Here is a 19538-nt window from a genome sequence, read left to right as displayed (position 1 = left end):
CTCTAAAAACTAACCCTGACCATGTAAGACAATACTGTGTAAAAGTAAAAATAGGGTTTGAACTGTTGAACTGGAGAACAAAGAGTGGGGTATTCTGGCACAGGGATCATGGTGTCTGTCTTCATAAGGAGATTAAATCTCCATGTGCCACATAGTCACATGCAGAGCAAATGAACATACAGTACGGTAGGAAAGTCAACCAGTATGGCCTGCTGGATTCTTATAGTTCAGCTACAGATTTACTCTGGTATACATTTTTCTTTATTATATGGAGAAAGACAGAATGGGGTGCAGCAAACGTTCAGTTGGACTGAAGGGTCTCAGCAGGTATTTTAGTCTTTACAAATAAATGTAAATCTGTGTTTTGTATTGTGATTTTACATTCAGATCTGGACATCAACAAATAAAGTTAAATCAAATGTGCAGTAGGCTACATCAGACCTCGGTCCATGACCTCTCACCATCAGGCTAAATCCAAAAGCAGCAACATCAACTTCAGGAGAACATTAAAGAGAACGGCGTCTCAAACCCCAGCAGAGTCCCTGGAGGGGAGGTCTTTTGGAAAGTTTCACAGTTCACTTATGAGCAGGCAGGGAATAACAAAGTCATTGGCTATAGAAGAATATTAGCGGGCTAATAAATTCATGCAGAGAGTGAGTACAGCAACAAAAAGGCCTTTCTACTGCCATCCACAGGCAACTAAAACAATACACAGAAAAACAAAGAAATAAGTTAAAGCAGGAAGTTTTTTTTTTTTTTTTATCATATTTTAAGTCAGCCATATAATCCATGATACATTTACACAAATACTATATTAAAGTATAGTTTTTGAGGTACTTGTACATTAAGTATTTTCAGTTCATGATATTTTATACTTATAGTATTGAGAATAAAATCATGTCTTACATTTAACTCACAGTTACACAGTGTATAGGTAGTAGTTGGTATTCAGGTTTATATTTTAAATGAAGACATAAAAACTCTAATGCAAAGATAATAAGGCATTGTCAAAGAACTCTTTCTTGTGACTGCTTCCAAAAAAAGCAGTGTACGTAACCTTATATAGTCTACTTTGGGTTAAATGTCACATTTCAGATGAGAGTTCCACGTTTCAAACGGTTCCATATAAATAACGCTTTGGAGCTCAACGACATTATACTAAAAAAAAAAATAAATAAAAAAATAGATTAGAGAACAATGCTAAAAATGAAAAACACAGGTTTGCGTTGCAGAACCTCTAATAACCTCTTAGATTTAGGGCTCGACCCTCATATTAGGAACCACAGGACAAAACTACTGTACTGTATATAAAGTAATCCTTTTCTTAGCCATCTTAAGTAAAATATTGGGTACACACTAATTTTGAATGTGTCACTGTTTGTGACCAAAGTTTCCATCCACCTCTTTGAAGAGGAGAGAGAACTCTCTTCTTCATCGTAATGCTCTGCACACACTTGACCTCTAGTGGAAATGAACATCTGAAATAACCTCTATTTAAATATTATTACACAAAGACTGTAACATTACGATCACCATCAAACTCATACTAAGATGATCTGAGACGATCACTATATACCAGTTTACTGAAACGCAATTTTTCCAGTTGTGTATAAATGTATTTATAAAATCTTAAGTACAGTCAGCACACAACTCCTTGAGAAAAATAATGCCTATTATTCGAGAGTATAAAATCAGAAAGAGCAGAATTATTCCACATACAACACTGATGATATTAAGAACGTCTCTTCTGTTTCACTGCGTCTGAAGCTGCAGACTGTTGATGAACACAGTCTGCAGCTCGTTGATGTCCTCACTGGCCTCTATAGGGATGCTGAGCCTGCCTGGTGAGCTCGAAAGCCCTTCAGAGTCATACACGGGCTCATAGTGACACTGGCTGAGATTTTCATAGTACGAATCCATGCACCCTCCCACGGCACCCTGAAGATGTTCAGAGATGTCCAGGTAGCGATGCTGAGGGGAGAGACGATTGCAGTCTGGGGCCTGGTGCGAGCCATGAAGATGGAGGCGGTGTTCTGGCCCGGGGCTGTGACATGGGCTGTGGGATGGGCTGTGGGGCATCATGCACGTCTGCAGGCAGCTGTTTCTCCTCATGGCCCGGTGGAGGTCCAATCGAGCGATCAGAGGCTTGCCGATGTTGACGCTCTTTTTCCAGTGGATGGGATGATCATCGTCCATGGCTGTGAAGGTACCCTGAAGACACACGGTGAAGACCAGCTCCTCCTGTTGCATGGATTAGAAAAGACAGTGCTATTATTAAATGTTTTTTTTTTTTAAACCCAGGAGTTCTCGTTCCTAAATATTTTCTAGAAATGACACATGATCAAATGAGATTACTGCCATAAAATTAAGTTCTCCTGTTCCTCTGGTAATGGTCTGGTCTGAAATTTCAGAAATTTTATGCACACATTCATGGTGAGCAAAAATTAAAATGTCTTGGTTATTATACAGTTTGCCACGATAAATACTTTTGACTACGGTGACTTTTCATCTCGTCATGCTTTCTATTAAATAATGAATCACTAGCTGACGGGTCAACAATCATTTTCAGGCCATTTTTAGTATATTTTAGTATATTGTTCTCCTCAGGATATAAAGTCATGATAGCCCATCACCATTAACTGCTCTTGTCAAGCTAAGTTGCTAAACTTAGGAGGTAAATTCGGTATACATTGTGTCCGCTAAACATCAACAAGTTAGCATTATGAGGACATTAGCATGTTGATGTTAGCATTCAGCCACTCAGCAAGCACTGTTTCATCAAAGTACAGCCTCAAAGATCAGCTAGCATAGCTGCAAACACTTTAAGTTTGTATTTAATCATGTAAGATGTGCCTCAAAAGGATGAAAACTTTCTATTTACAGAATAATATCACGCGGCACATTGTCATTGGAAAAAAAAGGAAAAAATAAATAAATAAATAAAAATACACCAATGACTGTGTGTCCCATTCTGACAATGTTAAAATCTTTAAATATGCTGATGACACAATAGTTGTAGGACTGATCAGTAACAACTGCGAGTCAGACTACAGATCTGAGGTGGCAGCCTTAGAGGTATGGTGTAAGGGGAACAACCTATTTTTAAATGTCAACAAGACAAAGGAACTAATCATAGATTTCAGGAAAAATAGGTTAGTTTACTCCCCTCTGATCATCGATGACCAGGCAGTGGAGAGAGTGTCCAGTTTTAAATTCCTTGGCACCACCATATGTCAGTCCCTAAAGTGGGAGGTCAATACCAACCTCATCATAAGCAAAGCCCACCAGAGGTTCCACTTTCTGCGCCGGCTCAGGAAGTTTGGTGTAGCTAGGGATGCAATGCTCCAATTTTACAGAGCTACAGTGGAAAGTGTGCTAGCCTTTTCCATTACTGTCTGGTACGGTAACACCTCTTCAGAGAGGAGGCAGTTGGAGAAGGTGGTGCGTTCTGCATCCAAAATCATTGGACATGCAATCCCATCTGTAGCTTCTATCTACGCCACTCAGGCCAGCCATAAAGCCCGGAAAGTACTGGATGACCCCTCCCACCCTGCCAGGTACCTCTTCAAATTACTGCCCTCTGGTAGGAGAGTCCAAAGCCTCAGGGGTAAAACATCCCGTTTCTGTAATAGTACCTACCCTGCCACTATTAGGCTCCTTAATGCTCCTAAATGACCTCTTTTAAATGCACTTTACTGAACTGCACAAGAGACTTTATTGGGAAGTTGAAATAGCACAAGTTTTACATTTTACAGCTTTTTATTGGTTTGAATGGTTGTCTATGTACTGTATGTTCTCTGTATGTATGTATTGCCTTTTTAACTGGAATGGCACCAAGACAAATTCCAATCAACTGTGTTGATATGGCAATAAAATTATTGATTGATTGATTGATTGATATACACATTGAAGTTTTTAAAGCGTTCACACAGATTTTATTGCTAGCATTTGTGTTTTGTAGTTTTACCCTGAGCTTCTGCAGTGAGCTGAGTCTGGTGTAGAGACAGTGCTGTGGCAGGCTGCTGGACAGGAGGTAGATCCCTGTCTCCTCTGGAGTCTCTCTGTTCATCTCTTTAGGATCCACATCAAGATCCTGCAGTAAGAAGAGAAAGTTAACATGTATGCACACACTCACTCAAAATAACTGAAGGTGCGTTTTAAAAACACGCATGTTGTGACTTTGTGCCTGCAATTTTTGTGTTAGCATTGTCCTTTATGACAAGTGTTTATAATAACATAATGACCTGTGAGAAGTCAGTGACGTGAGCTTGGCAGAAGGACATGTCATCTGGCTTCTTTACAATGTGAGTGTAAATGACGAGCACATTGGAGAACTCTGCAGCAAAGCCCAACTTGATCTGAGCCCCGCAGTCAAAGTTGAGACACATACTCTCTGGAAGCTCTGGAAAAACACACAGAAACATTCATTACAGGAGCTGTACTATTTACTTGTCAATGTTTTTCTAACATCCTTCTTGTGTTACTTCTTGTGTTACTATCCTAAAGAGGAACTTACTGATCTTAAGTAGGTCACTAACTTAGCTTTACATTGACACTGTTTGTGCGTGTTTTGAATCAAAATGGAAACAGCAGAAGTCTCAGAAAACATACCATCACTTCTTTACACAACCAGTCAAGAAATTACATTAAAACAACAACAAAAAAACCTTCTCTGCCCTAAATCATTAGTTCAGGAAAATTTGAAAGGACTACCAATCAACAGTGTAATTTCATACACAAAAAATCTTAACATCCTGTACAGCTTTGATTCCCAACACGAAAGTCCAGGTGCTCACACATAAATTCAAGGCATCGCCATTTTATTTTATAGAGTCACAAGCCAGACAGGTTGGAAACACTGTTGAAGAGAGTCGTCACTGCTAAGAAAGGTTCACTTTTGAAAGCTGTGTTGGTATTCCTCCAACTAGGAGGTTGGATGAGTCATGATTGGACTGGTATTATTTTTCACTTGTGAAAATCTATTGGCTTTTGTGTTCCATGAGCAAATATTTATAGGCTGAAGGAAGAGGAAGTGGTGATAAGGCTGTCATCGGGTCTCAACAACAAGTTTTAACAATGACATGGTTATCTGGTATCAGGTCGTGTGTGTATGATGTGAAGGGGATTTGACTGAGCCAAAATAAACAAATGGGGGCTTCCCATACCTGGAGATAAGCAAAGTCTGCGTTCATAGGTTTAAACTCACCATGAGCTTTTGCCCACTGGCGGCTGTGGGCGTGAGCGAGGTCAGCGCTGTCGCCGGGCAGAATAGGATCGGTCAGTGCTCTCCTCTCTGACAGACTGCTACGGATCTCCAGAGCCTGTTTACCCTTGGTAGCATCAAACTGCCCCATGTCTGGCCACAAAACATTGTAAATATCATATCTTAGAATTCAAGAGAAAACATGTCATGGGTGCAACACAAAAATATTCAAATACTCCCTTAAATAAAATGAAACTGGCTGCAACCAAGAGAATCTGCAACACTACGAGAAGCATTACATTTTGTACGAAGATAATGTAAAAGATACATCATAAGCATCGAGTATCCAAAAATGGTAAAGAAAGACAACTGGATGTGAAGAGTTTCTTGGAGACGCATCACCACTGGTGGGGTGTTGAGGTTTAAATAGGGACATCTGTGGGTGTAGCTCATCAGAAACTTGCTTGACTAATGTCTGTTAACAACCAGAAACTGGCACAACTAGTGTCTGTTAAAGTATTTGCTTTACTCCTCTAGCCATCTACCATCCAGCCATCTATGTCAAATTGGAAAAACCTTCTCTGAGCAGGGGAGGTAGACTAAAATATAATCTGCCATCAATTTCCAATACAGTCTTAACTTCTGTCTTCAAGAAATTTCACCCTCATTTACACCTTGAGACTAGAGCCTCTAAATGATAATGGGTCGTTAGAACAGCATTCATAGGGAAGGGGGTCCGGAACAACGACAGGTAAGGACTGTCTTCAAGAAACTCTAAAAGTCCAGTTACCTTTCTTTAATGTTTATACAGTAGATATACCATGACCTGGATGACTGAGAACCTTCACAGACTTAAACATGGGGCACTCTCACCCTCAGCGACTCTGTCCAGCACCGTAGTGATCTTCTCATCGTCTAGCAGCCGCTTCTTCAAAAACTTGACAAACACGCCGTTGGTGAAGCCACTAGAGCTCAGCTCAAAGGCCTCTGCATCCTGACACCTGAACCGCCAAACAAAGAATTTAATACATATTAGTGAACATACAATGTGTATAAAGTGAATGATGACTGATGTTTCAGACTTACGTAGCATATCCAAAAACAATGTTGGCCGTAACTCTCAGGACAATGTTTGGAGTACTGTCGTCATGAATATTCCTGAAAGATTAAGAAATCTATGAATGTACTTCTAACATGCAAAGCAAGGGCCTAATTAGCTTCATATTGGTAGCACAACAATTCTTTAAAAAACTGTATACGCTTATGAACTTTCATTAATAGTGAAATACTTAAGACACAGATAACAACACTATCCTTGATTTAGTTATAGCTGGTAACCTTTTTACATTTCATGACAATCTTTTCATGTTCTGCTGCCTGGCCATTATCACAATATAAAAGAAGTTACTAAGTACCTCATTTTCTGGGTTTCTTGATGATACTGTGGTCTTCCATGATGATAAAATAACTGATTATAGACAACAAAAACCTTTTACTAATTAAATGTTTCATGGATTTATAAAGGAGAAAACTGCCACAACACTGAATAGAATTATTTGTTGCAACCCTTTACCAAAAAAACTGTAAAATACGCAAAAATGCTTGCACATTACCTAATGTAGTATAAAGATCTAAAGCTCATTTCAGTTTTAGACTGAATGGAAATTGCTCAAAAGTTCATTCTAACCCTAACCCTAAGCTTTGTGGTTGTAGTAATTTGAATATTTTAGTTTTAGTAACTGAATAGTTCTGAAACTTACACTCCTTGCTCACGGTTGCTTTTAATGTTGGTGACATTCAGCACTCACACATCAACTGCTTTATGTAAGAGTATTAATGAAATCTTGGTCAAATGTGAAGGACTCACCTCTTCCTACACATATCCAGCAGGAACACATTCAAGCCTGTCTCCTTCTCCTGCATCAGTTTAAGGATGCTCTGCACACATAAACAGTTGGCTGAGCGGTACGGGTTTGGCGCGTCTACCGGCACCATGAAACTGTTTCCGTAGTTCTCATATCCGTGACCGGCATAGTACAGCAGGCCTAAAGGAGGAGGTGTGTTTTTCAGTCAGGGAGTTTGGATTCACAAGATCTAACTATGGATACACGAAAAGGCCGTGACACAAATCTAACCATTGTTTTCATTAGTCATATTTTAAGTTAGTAATTTCTTATTTTATGTCCAGCTAGGATTTATAATCATTAACAGATAAGAGGAAATGCTTTATTGACAATGACTATCCAGGAAGTTGGAGATGATGATGATGCACTTACTGTTATATAAGCCACACATGGATTCTTTATGTGTGTTTACTTCTGTGGTAACTTATCACTCTATAAGTGTTTCAGATTAAATCCATTTCCTGTCCCTTTCTGTCACTTTCTGACCTGAAGCAATATCCATATCCATAACCACCCAGAGTTTTGTAAAACCCCAACACACCATAGACTCCTTTGTGAAGCAGCAGCAGGAACTCATCAACAGCGTTTCTCATCTCTGACTCTGTGAGGTCAAGCAGCGAAACCACCTTAAAGTTTAGCTGCCGCAAGAGGTTGGTGAGGTCGTACACGTCCACCATGGGAGCTTTGAGCTGCGGGTGGTTCTGGTAGGACAGGTTGCCGATAAGCAGGGCCACTTTGTCAGTTGCTGAGGACAAACATGGGAGAGAGAGCGAAAACCAGGCTGTTATACTACTGGAGGGACCCCACACGATAACAGTGATGTATAAGTGAAAAATTTCAGAAGTGAACCAGGAACGTAAAATAACTCAAGATGACAGTGGCTTAGTGTGTACCTTCAAGTAAGGTAACAATATTCAATGTAAAATAAACAGTATACACTGATCAGCCAAAACATTATAACCACTGACAAGAGAAGTGAATAACATTGACCATATTGTGACAACATAATGTTCTGCTGGGAAACTTTTGGACCTGGCATTCATGTGGTTGTTACTTAGACATGTACCACCCACCTAGACCAGACCAGACACCCTCACCCCATAGCAATGACACTCCTTAATGGCAGCAGCCATCCCCAGCAGGATGCAGGAAGAACAACACAAGGTGTTGACCTGGCCTCCAAATTCACTAGAACCCAAACTGATCAAATATCTGTGGGATGAGGCCCCTCCCATCAACCCATAGGACCCAAAGGCCCCCACTAACAACATTCTGTTGCCAGACACCACAGGACACCCTCAGAAGGCCCATGTCCATTCTCTGATGAGTCACAACTGTTGTGGAGGAATATTAGGAAGGTGGTTATAATGTTAGGCCTGATCGGTGTGTGTTGGTATATAAAAGCCACCGCACACATAGCATAAGCAGTTCTTTACAAGGAAAGAACTGTGATCCAGATTTTATATGTGCCGAGCAACACAGTAACAGACCCTCTGCCCTGCAAAACATCTGTTTGTTTTTGCTCTTTGAAACATTGGCTACAGATAAAGGGGGTAATTAGCTTTTTTTATATCCATATACATTTTAAGATGTCTCATCAGATTCCTCAATATTTTATCAGAATAGAGTTCTTTAGATCTTTACATGATGACACCACGCACGTCAATAGCAAAGACACAAGCCCAAAGGGGTTTCTAATCATTCAGCCTCCTAGAAGTGTGATAAATGTAGGTATACTTATTTTTTCCAAGTGAAAGATGACTTTTATTATCTATTCAAATTATGTGAATTGACTATAAAACCTCAGTGTTGTGTGCCATTTGTTTAAGAAGTCACCTTGATCTGTAGGTGGTGTTTCAAAGAAGATCAAGCGTTTGCTTGTTCAGATGTGCTGAAAAAGTTTCCATGGCCCATACTTTTTTCACAACTATAATGTATATGATGCAGGAAGAAAAATCCCCTTTAAAAAAACTGAAATGTAAATATATTCACTACATGTGTGACTGATACACCACAAATTCAAGTAGTGGCGATAAAAATCACAATTATCAAGAAAGACAGGGAGGAAGGAAGTGGCTCTTACTACTTTGAACACCAGACACAATGATATGAATAGCTGTTTGATGTCAGATAGTACGCTGTGAGCTTGCTGTGAAGTATTACGTTCATACGTGTAACTGCTGATATCATGTTACGAGAAAGTTTCACGTCTTTATTTTGTCATAGATATCAAAAGGGGAAGTGAGGTAGATCAGATTAAAGATTCAGTGTATGATACCGTTGCAACCTGTGCATGAGCCATATGAATAAAATGAGAGCTTGCTCATCAGATACAACTCACACAAAAGTTTGCATGAAGACATGCGTAAAGACACTCACCATAAAGTTGATCTGGGATGCTATTTAGGAAAAAATCACTGGAACCTAAAATTGAAATGTCACAGTAAACACACAGTGATGAATCACATATCACATAGCATATGCTGTTTAGGGAAAATACATCTATGTGTTGCGAGTGTAATTACTCTTACCTCCTCCAATGGCGTAAAAGTCATCTACAAATCAGAAACACAACTATATTAGCATCACATAAGCATAACAATTTTACTTTTGTGATTATATTAGTGGAAAAATAAGATCAGTCAAAAGGAAGGGGAACGTCACAGTCACTTCCATGCTATCAAGTCAACTAATATAAGGTTAGTGGTGTTATGTTTTTCTTAGTAGGTCCCATGAAAAGGCCAAAACCAACAATGCAGTAATCACTGAACGGTGTCATTTTTCATTTCCTGAAACACCTGGGTGCTGTAGTTTTGTAGCAAACATCACTCAAATAGAAGTAACTGGTGGATTTTGGACAAATTTAAGTTTTATATTTAAGGATCATTTTGTTTACTTCAACTTTGTACTCTCTGCAGAGATGTGGGGAAAACAAGGTATACGCTAACTTGCACTTTCATTAGGTACACTAATGAAAATGAATGCATTCTAATATAACAGCTCTGGATTGAACTAAAGTTTCTGTGTGGATGAAGAGTGATTAGGTCAGCCAGCAAGTGTTCCAAGAGGAAGATCCCAAATAGAGATAGCAAAATGGTTCTTTTTCAGAGGCTTATTTCTGTGTTGGCTTTCAGTTTGACTGAAAACTATTTAGTAAAAATCAAGTTTTTGCAAAGCTGCTGCTGATTTGTGAAACTTCTCACTACTCAACTCCTAAAAATTGATGTGTATAGTACAAAGTTAGCAGCACACAGCAGCCACAATAATGCACTTTTGATAATCTGGTGAGTATTTCTAGCAGTGGCAGGATGGTGTGTGTGGGAGTGAGCCAAAAACAAATTAATCATGTCATCGCTGCTAATAGTTCAGCTTAGAAATAAGTCTTTTAGATGTATGTTATACAATGGAGGTCAATGACACAATACAGGATTGTTTGGCTGAATCACAGTTGTAGTTTTGGTCTTTTCATTGGATTTGTTGACAATATATATGACATGCATGTGAAACCTGGACAAACCCTGTGAGACTTGTGCTGGTGAGTATTTAGTACACAATCACAAATCCAGATTATGACCCACGTGCAGTTTGATTCAGAGTATTAACGTCATGATTTACAATTGCATGCAGCTAACGCCTGATAACTGTTAACCTTTTTAATACAGCATGCACAAGTGTTTTCAACTCTACCTTCAGAGCACTCCATTGCTCCTGAAAGCTGGACTGATATCCTTGGTGCTTTCAGTTAAGAAACACAGGCAAATGGTTGCTCAGATATAGTGTACACAGAGCTGATTTTATGGTTTTAAAAAATGTCCTCCAGTGTAACATACCTATCACAACATTTACTTCATTGGTCCACATTCTCTCCGTGCTGCTGCTGATCTCACAGCGATACTTGCCGCCATGATCCTGCATCGCATGAGGAATCTGAAAACACAGACACTTGTTACTACGCCTTGTCCCCAAAGCGATGGTAGCTAACAATAATTCTAATAACCTTACAGCTTCTATTTTTCTGTAATATTTGAGAGGAATAAATAATAGGCTCTCTAACAATGTCTAATCACCATGAGTTTCCTCTTTGTGGCGTTGGAAATCGGGACTCCATTTCTGTGCCACTGGTATCGAGGTATCGGCCGCCCTGTGGCTCCACACTCCAGCTGTAGGGTTTCCCCAACATGTAGGCGTTGGGTCTGAGGCTGAATCACCAACTTTAGCCGACCGTCTAAGGAGTGATAGGTTTGTCCTGGTGGTGTGGGACAGCAAAGACATGTTTAGCACTGTATATTAAAGAGTAAAGCATCCTGCTTTATCCGTAACTAATACTGTGCATATATTTATACAACACTTCTTTTCAAATTTGTCATAAGTTGGTTCAGTGAATAAAATGATTAAAAGAAAAAATCACAATCAAAAAGAAAACAAAATAGTTCAAAGAAAAAAAAAAAAGTGATAAGTTACCACAGAAGTAAACATCTACAGTACAGCTGATTTCTAAACCTCATCTGCTCTGTCACAAGCAAGACTCAAACACTATCTTACCATAAGACATGCCGGCATTCAGGACGTCCACCTGAGCCCACTGGCTAAATTCAAAGGCATCTCCACTGTGCGCCCTGCAGATGTAAAAGCCAGCATCCTTTAGCTGGACTGGACTAATCATCAGGTCTGGAGAGGAGCTGTTTGGCACCTAAGGTTGAAAAAATGTGAAAACACCTTTACCAGAAAACTGTCACACTGTTCCAGCCCAGAGAAGAGATGGAAAAATACTTCCTTTATCCTCCATCATTATACTCTCTCTCTCTCTCAGCTAGCTCTGGAAAAGCTTATTCTGTCCAAGAGTAGTGCATCTCAGCACATACAACAGATGCCTTGTAATTTACTAAAGAGAATTTTTTAAATTGTAAAGAGCACTACGCAACTGACGTTTAATATATTTTTAAATGTAGGTATTCTTCAAAAAATACCTCAAGTGTATGTAAATACTATACAATATTCAGTTTTACATTTCTGAATGATCAAGAATGAATGAAACATTTTTTTTTTTTAGATATTAGAGGAATGGTAAGTAGTCCAGCAGCGTTCAGTTATCTTGAAGTGGCCCAACATTCAGAAATACAACTCCTGTGTCAGCACTGTTAGTATTTTGTGTGTTTTTTGAGTCTGTTATAACACTTGTTTTGTGTTTTGTAAAGTTATTATCTCAGAAACACCTCGAGAAAAGTTTATGCATTGAAAGAATTATTTTACACTTCACAGTCAAAAGCAGGTCAACGTCTTAGAAAGCTGAACTACATGCAAGTTATTGACTAATAAAGGAAAGATATATATTTATATTAATCTTTGAATACAGCTCTACCAGGAGTGTTTGTTAAATGTCAACGATTGTGATTTAGGAGCTTTATCTACGCTAATTTCTGGTAAAACAGAGCAGGAAAACCCCAATAAGGAATGATACAGCTGCAGTATTACAGATCATGATCATGTATGGGCATTGTTTGACAGATATACTGTAAATGTGAAGAAGATTTCAAAGCCCAAACCTGTCTATTTGGCACTTTAACTGCGGCCTGTGACTCATTGTTTTTATTGTCAATTTCTCTCAAGCCCTGGGCCAGCCAGTGCTGTCAGTGAGTAAATACATTTCAGTGATAGTGACGTACAGTGAGAGAAGCTATGGGTAAAATACATTGCACAAAGTTAAACAGAAAAGACACGGTGTGTTTCTGTGTGTGGATGAGGGAGTTGCAGCTTACCTCTTCCTTAGATTTGAACCACTGATACTGGACTGGAGATTTGCCCATAGCGTGGCAGCTGAGGCGCAGGTTGTGGCCACATACCAGAGCTACAGACTGGGGCTGAAGGATAATCTGCAGGGCTGGACATTTAAGAGATGTTCACTGAGAATCCACTCAGTTCCAATTTGAATCCACTAATTTGAATAGATTTTCAGGTGGGTTACATATTATAGCAGTGTATTGTTGATAGAGTTTGATTTTTCGAACGGTGAACATTAATATTGGTCTGAACTAAAATACTACTTCCTCTCACAAAAACCCAAACTCATTGAGTCCTGCGTGTAATGGTGTAGTGTTGCACTGACGGTAAAGTGAGATGACAATAAACTGTCATCCAAACTACACCACTCAGTGAGTCATACATTTCCTTTTTCTGCTAAAACTACATCGCAAAGGTGATCGACCAGGATGCATGACAACATAAAGGCAGGCTTGACACGGTCGAGCTGGTTTAGTTCAATTTTACCTGATGGTTTCAGGCACTGCAGGGCCTCTGAGTTGCCCAGAGCTTGGAGGTAGTCCACCAGGTGACCCGAGGTGCAGCCTCGCTCTGCCATCAGCCTCAGCAGCATGCGGCTGGGGCTGCCCTCCAGCTCCAGCACCTTCAGAGAGCACATCTCCATGTCGTCTGAGCTGCAGAGAACAAAGCAGGAGATTGACTCTGTTTTATCACAGGACTGCAAGACCCCCTTGTAAAGGAATGTCCATGTTTCATTCAGTTGAACATATACGTATGTATTTATGTCTGGAAACCTCTACAAATACACATAAATTACATATTCTGATTAATTATAATAAATAACCCCAAATCCGCTTAATTACATGTGTAAAGACCATGAAGCTCATTTAACACATTTCCGAATCAACACTTTCCTAAAAGTAGGATTTATTGTAGGACCGTTGTATTAGACTGCATTAGTTTTGAATGAATAAAGTGAGTTCATGTATATAGTTATTCATCAATACTGATTTCAGCCCACCTGACTTTAAACCGCCTGTCACTGCCGACAATCTCTCCAAGTTTTCGCCATCCTTTATTGCTGGACTTGTCCAGCACCTCGCAGAGCCTCTTCACGACTGGTTCCTTCAACAAGTTAATCTTCGTGGACCGGTCCAAAGAATCCGCCATGGCAGCCAGCAGCGCAACTTTACCATCAACGTGCTTCTACCGGATTGGAACTACGCTTGAAAACAAGTCACATCAAGATTAAAAAAGTCTACTTCCTGAAAGCGGTCGTAAAAGTGATACAGACACACCTACTGCACTGCCTTGGATTTCCCCCACGCAGCTGCGGGCGGCTTCTGCCAAAGATTGTTTATGCACCAAGATGAGTCACGGTAGGCAATGTATTTTTTTTTTTTTTTTTTTTACTGTGGACTGTGAAATGTTAAGTTTGTCAAATACCCCCAGTAACCCCAAAAGACACATTATTCAGTATTTTAAGAGTTTAAGTCAATTCAGTGATCAGGCACAATTCAGATAAAAGACAAATTGCCTAAGCCTAATAGCCTATAAGAACATTTGACATATGCCCTGTCACTTATAACCGCTGTTTTCACTTTCTGTTAATGTTACTGAAATAACGACTTTACGTCGGGGTGAAATAGCAGGTATAGCAGTAGTCAGTATGGCAGTTGGACAGAAACCACCGAATCGTAGGCTTCTGTTCAAGCCCGGTGCGGTGATTAGTCAGGGCACAGTGAATCATCTTGTCATCTGCGTCTGCACCCTTTCTGCGTGCTCCGGTCGGGTAGACCATAGACATACACTCCTGATCAAAATTTTAAGACCAGTTGAAAAATTGCAAGAATTTACATTTTGCGCTGTTGGATCTTAAGAAGGTTCTAAGTAGTGCTTCAAAATGCAAAAAGAAGAAATGGGAGTGAGACGAGAAAAAAATTTGAGTAAGCAATTTATTGCAAACAACCATTAAACTGAAATAGACTGTTCATCAGCTGATCAAAAGTTTAAGACCACAGCCTTTAAAAGGCCAAATCTTTGCAAAAATGTGGATTCAGTATCATTTTCTGTCAGGTACCCACACTGTCATGACCTCCTGATGGCAAAGGCAAAAAAGCTTTCTCTGTTAGAACGCGGTCGTATTGTTGAGCTGCATCAACAAGGCCTCTCGCAGCGTGCCATTGCTGCTGAGGTTGGACGCAGTAAGACAGTCATTTTAAACTTCTTAAAAGATCCTGAGGGTTATGGGAAAAAATTCCCTGATGGCTTCCAACGTTACTGGCATGACAAGGAGATCCCACCTGAGATGTTTTCTACACGGCACAGTGGAGGGGGCGCCATCATGATCTGGGGGTCTTTTTCCTTCAATGGAACAATGGAGCTTCAGGTTGTGCAGAGGCGTCAAACGGCAGCTGGCTATGTGGAGATGTTGCAGGGGGCATCCCTCATGACTGAAGGCCATCGTCTGTGTGGTAATGACTGGGTTTTTCAACAGGAACAGCACTGCAGTTCACAATGCCCGCCTGACTTCTTCCAGAGAAATAACATCACTCTTTTGAACCATCCTGCGTGTTCCCCTGATCTAAATCCAATTGAGAACATTTGGGGTTGGATGGCAAGGGAAATTTACAAAAATGGACACCAGTTCCAGACAGTGGATGCCCTCCGTGAAGCCATCTTCACCACTTGGAGCAACATTCCCACTAGCCTCCTGGAAACACTAGCATCAAGCATGCTGAAAAGGAATTTCTTTAGGTGATTAACATGAATGGTGCAGCTACTCATTACTGAGTCCTTTTTTGAAAATTTTATTTCTGTTTTAGGGGGTTTTTGTTTTTTTTTGAGATGTGGTCTTAAACTTTTGATCAGCTGATGAACAGCCTATTTCAGTTTAATGGTTGTTTGCAATAAATTGCTTACTCATTTTTTTTTTCTCGTCTCACTCCCATTTCTTCTTTTTGCATTTTGAAGCACTACTTAGAACCTTCTTAAGATCCAACAGTGCAAAATGTAAATTCTTGCAATTTTTAAACTGGTCTTAAAATTTTGATCAGGAGTGTATAGGAGGTAGACAGACAGGAGATCTGCTGGATGTGTCAGAAGCTCCATTTAACTTTTTTTTTTTTTTACTTTTTTTTACTTTTTATTTATTATTATTATTGTTGTTATTATTGATAATAATAATAATAATAATAATAATTACTGGCACATATTTCCAAAAACTCTAAATAAATGGACATGACTGGAAATGATGTCGGTGATCAGCCAAGCCAGAAGCAACTGATTTACATGCAAGTTTGTTTAGATTTCTGATTCGATGTAACAAAATATTGTATCATTTTTTTTCCAACAGAAACCTCTTCCAGAAGCCAAGAGTTGGTGCGAGAAGACTGTATCTTCCAGGTGGTCTTATGTCTTGGGTTATTTCAGTGTGATGCTCAATTTCCCTGGTGAAAAGCTCTTCAGTAATGCCATGTGAGAAGGACAGAAGGACTTTCCTGTGTTTATCAGTTTCAGTCAAATGTGAATGAAGGGAAGTGAACACCTGTCAGACAGTTTTGTTTGTTCATGTGCTTACATTTTACTTTCAGACCTTGGGGCATTTAGAACAGGTTATATTTAGCTGTAACCTGTAACCTGCTTTTTGTTTATCTGTGTGTCTGTTTGATCTGCGATCCATAAATTTTATTTCAGACAGAAACATGAAGTTGCATTAAAAACACATTTTTGATCAGATCATTTTAACGCAATACCACCAGGATAGTGTTTTATCTATTATTTATTCATAAGCTCCATGTTTGTTCACACACATTTGTAGTTGTGTATCATATTTTATAAGCATGTGGCGTTGTTAGATGGCTGTTTTTTGAGCTACGGCATTTAAAAATCTTCATACCGCCTTCTTTTAGGCAACGTGTAGGTTTATGTCATCTCCTGCACCACATGCTGGTGACATTGCTTGGTTTTTCAGGTACTCAGCATAATAGTTTGTGCCAGGATGTGGAGAGATTTCGTGAAGTTTGCAAAGTCTATGTGGAGGTGCAAGCACAGCTGTGATGCCTTTCTGCGTGCGTGTTGGTTCACTGCGTGTGTTGCTTTTGCAGAGTGTATCAGAGCTCTCCTGCACTGGCTGAAGTACAAGCACTCCCTCGCTCCCTCCCAGCAATAACAAGATAAACACACCTTCAAGTAAAAGCACGGTCCTTTGTTCTAGCATGTTCAAGCCACTATCACTGCATTTTTTATGTGCTGAAATATGCACAAACAAAAATAGCATTTCATCTGGGAAGAGCGGGGCAGTAAAAAAATACAGATATGCACATACCTAAAACTACAAGGAATAAATGTACATGTTGTATGACTGCTGCACCACTGGTACAGAAAAGCTAAATTCATAACTGGTAGACAGGCAAGTGAAAAATATCAGACTTTTTCACACACTCATGCGCAATCATCTGAACCCTGTTTTTTGATGCTACTGTGTGTCAGTTGACCTACAGATTTCATACACTTCACCTTCAACTAATTAATATTACTTCATTACTTTATATCTCTTAATTCCAACTCTTAATCACGCCTTGTTTCCCCACCTTCCACCTCAAATTTATAAGGCCGAACTGAACAACCTCTGCCTTTGTGTATAGGAGATACATGAAATACAGAGTCTCCTTATATGATTTATTAATGAGTATAAAGGTGTTTTGTTTATTTATAATACAATCTGAAGCATTACATGAAGTGATAAGTTTCTCCAACACAATAATCATGTATGACACTGTGTACATACATCTACTGATGCCTAGTCTGGACACATCCTCAGTGATGTCCCTGGATTCACTGGGCGTTTCGGGTCTTTCAACTATCATACGCCCTCCTCCAGGTGACCCAGCCGGGGTTGATCAAGTCCCGGCTTGTGTCCAGACGGCTAACTAGCTACCATGACTCCATGGATCTCCTCTTTTGAGCCACAGCCATCTTGAGGCCCTTTCTGCCGCCTCCGTGATACTGCGGATGGCTCTCCTCCTCCTCTCTCCATCGATGCCTAAGCTGCTAAAGGCTCTGGCCAAGGAACGGGCTGCAAAACCTCTGCAACCAACCTCCACAGGGAAACACCTTGCTCTCCAACCCGCCAGCTGGCAGTCGCTGACCAGTCCTGCATACTTGGAGAGCTTCCTCTCAAAGGCTTCTTCCAAGCGCTCTTCCCACGGGACTGTCAGCTCCAGTAGCACTGCTTGTTTGGTGGACTCAGACACGAGGACAATGTCTGGTCGCAGGGTGGTAACTGCAATATGACTGGGGAACTTCAGCTGTCTTTGAAGGTCCACCAACAACTGCCAGTCTCTTGCAGACGACAGGATGCCTGCAGATGAAGATCTTCTGGCCGGGGTAGGCTTATCCCCGGCTCTGACAAAGGCAATGGTTTTATTGGAGGGGCGGAACTGTTTAGCCCATGCCAGTCCTGCGGCAATGGCTTCCGCGATGGTCTTAAGGACTTGATCATGCCTCCACCTGTACCGACCCTCTCCAAGTGCCCTTGTACAGCAACTGAGGATATGTTCCAGGGTTCCTCGCTTGGAGCACAGTGGGCATGCTGGTGTCTCTGCTATGCCCCATGTGTGCAGATTTGACGGGCTTGGAAGCACATCATAAACTGCCTGGATGAGGAATTTGATGCGTTGAGGCTCAGCTTTCCAAAGCTCTGCCCAGGTCACTTTCCTCTCAACTGCATTTTCCCATCTTGTCCAAGCTCCCTGTTGCTTCATGCCCACAGCCTTGCAGGTTCTCGTCTCCTCCACTGCTGCTCTCACCTCGTCCTGAACAAGATGTCGCCCTTCCTTCCCCTTGGTGTTCAGTTGGGGAGATGGAAAAGATCCTAGCCCAGCTCGGCCTCGTGTGACCACTCCAACCAAGCTCCTGTGCCGGAGCCTAGCATCTGCCTCTTCAACCGCTTCCTCTGCCCTCCATTTCCTGCCAGTCCTCACTTGGATCCCTGCCTTAGCCACCTTCGGATCACTTGAGTCCCTGTACTGAACCACTTCTCTGGCTCTGGTGACCTTGAATTCCTCCTCCAAGGATTTGAAGGGCATTTGCAGTTTGTTGCTGTTGCCGTAGAGAGCAATGCTGCTCAGACTCTTTGGTAGTCCAAGCCATCAAGGTAGTTGCTGACCTTCCTCTCCAAGGTCTCAACTGTTGAGATGGGGACGGAATAGACCAGGAGGGGCCACAGAATCCTGGGAAGGATGCCGTGCTGGTATACCCAGGCTTTAAACTTCCCAGGTAGGCCTGACTTGTCCACGGATTTCAGCCAGCCTTCCAACTCAGTGCATAATGACTGGATAGATGTTGTGTCTCTCAGAGAGCAGTCGAAAACCTTGCCTAAGCTCTTGACAGGCTTCTCTGAGATAGATGGAATGGCTGTGCCTGCGATGGTGAACCGGAACTTGTCTTCCACCTTCCCTTTCCTCAGCACCATAGATCTTGATTTGGCGGGTTTGAAACGCATCCGGGCCCACTCCGCCAGCTTTTCAAGTCCCTTCAGAATCCAACGGCAGCCCGGGACTGATTCTGTCGTGACTGTGAGGTCATCCATGAATGCCCTGATGGGTGGTTGCCGTTGTCCGGAGTTCGTGCGGGGCCCTCTGCACTCTGGCTCAGCAGATTTTGTGAGCATG

At 41.0% G+C, this 19538-nt stretch overlaps 1 protein-coding gene across 2 annotated transcripts; it reads right to left on the bottom strand.

The window, feature by feature from the left end:
- Positions 1 to 206: 206 nt before the first annotated feature.
- Positions 207 to 14071, bottom strand: malt1 (MALT paracaspase 1). Of its 2 annotated transcripts, XM_084552174.1 has the most exons (17): positions 13886 to 14071; positions 13372 to 13538; positions 12864 to 12985; positions 11650 to 11797; positions 11175 to 11353; positions 10938 to 11034; positions 10795 to 10842; positions 9639 to 9662; positions 9487 to 9531; positions 7649 to 7852; positions 7071 to 7248; positions 6290 to 6361; positions 6077 to 6204; positions 5207 to 5356; positions 4245 to 4402; positions 3968 to 4093; positions 207 to 2241 (listed from the first exon to the last, which is right to left on the bottom strand). In XM_084552174.1, exons 1-17 carry the CDS (start codon positions 14032 to 14034, stop codon positions 1753 to 1755), a joined length of 2484 nt encoding a protein of 827 aa, XP_084408300.1. In that variant the 5' UTR covers positions 14035 to 14071; the 3' UTR covers positions 207 to 1752. The 2 variants fall into 2 exon arrangements, with proteins under 2 accessions (XP_084408300.1, XP_084408301.1); XM_084552175.1 differs by lacking the exon at positions 10795 to 10842.
- Positions 14072 to 19538: the final 5467 nt, after the last annotated feature.

This window comes from Chelon labrosus (genome assembly GCF_963514085.1).
Source record: "Chelon labrosus genome assembly, chromosome: 9".
Taxonomy (NCBI): Eukaryota; Metazoa; Chordata; class Actinopteri; order Mugiliformes; family Mugilidae; genus Chelon; species Chelon labrosus.
The sequence above is the reverse complement of the archived record's forward strand: the minus strand, read 5'-3'. Positions and strand labels throughout refer to the sequence as shown.

Bases quoted from the DNA above. Each gene is read 5' to 3' on its own strand.
- malt1 (XM_084552174.1), bottom strand. From the start codon at position 14,034: ATGGCGGATTCTTTGGACCGGTCCACGAAGATTAACTTGTTGAAGGAA. The intron at 7,853-9,486 runs GTGAGTGTCTTT...GTTTGTCCTCAG, and splicing joins CATCCCAGATCAACTTTATG to CAACTGACAAAGTGGCCCTG. The intron at 6,205-6,289 runs GTAAGTCTGAAA...TTGGCGGTTCAG, and splicing joins ATTGTTTTTGGATATGCTAC to GTGTCAGGATGCAGAGGCCT.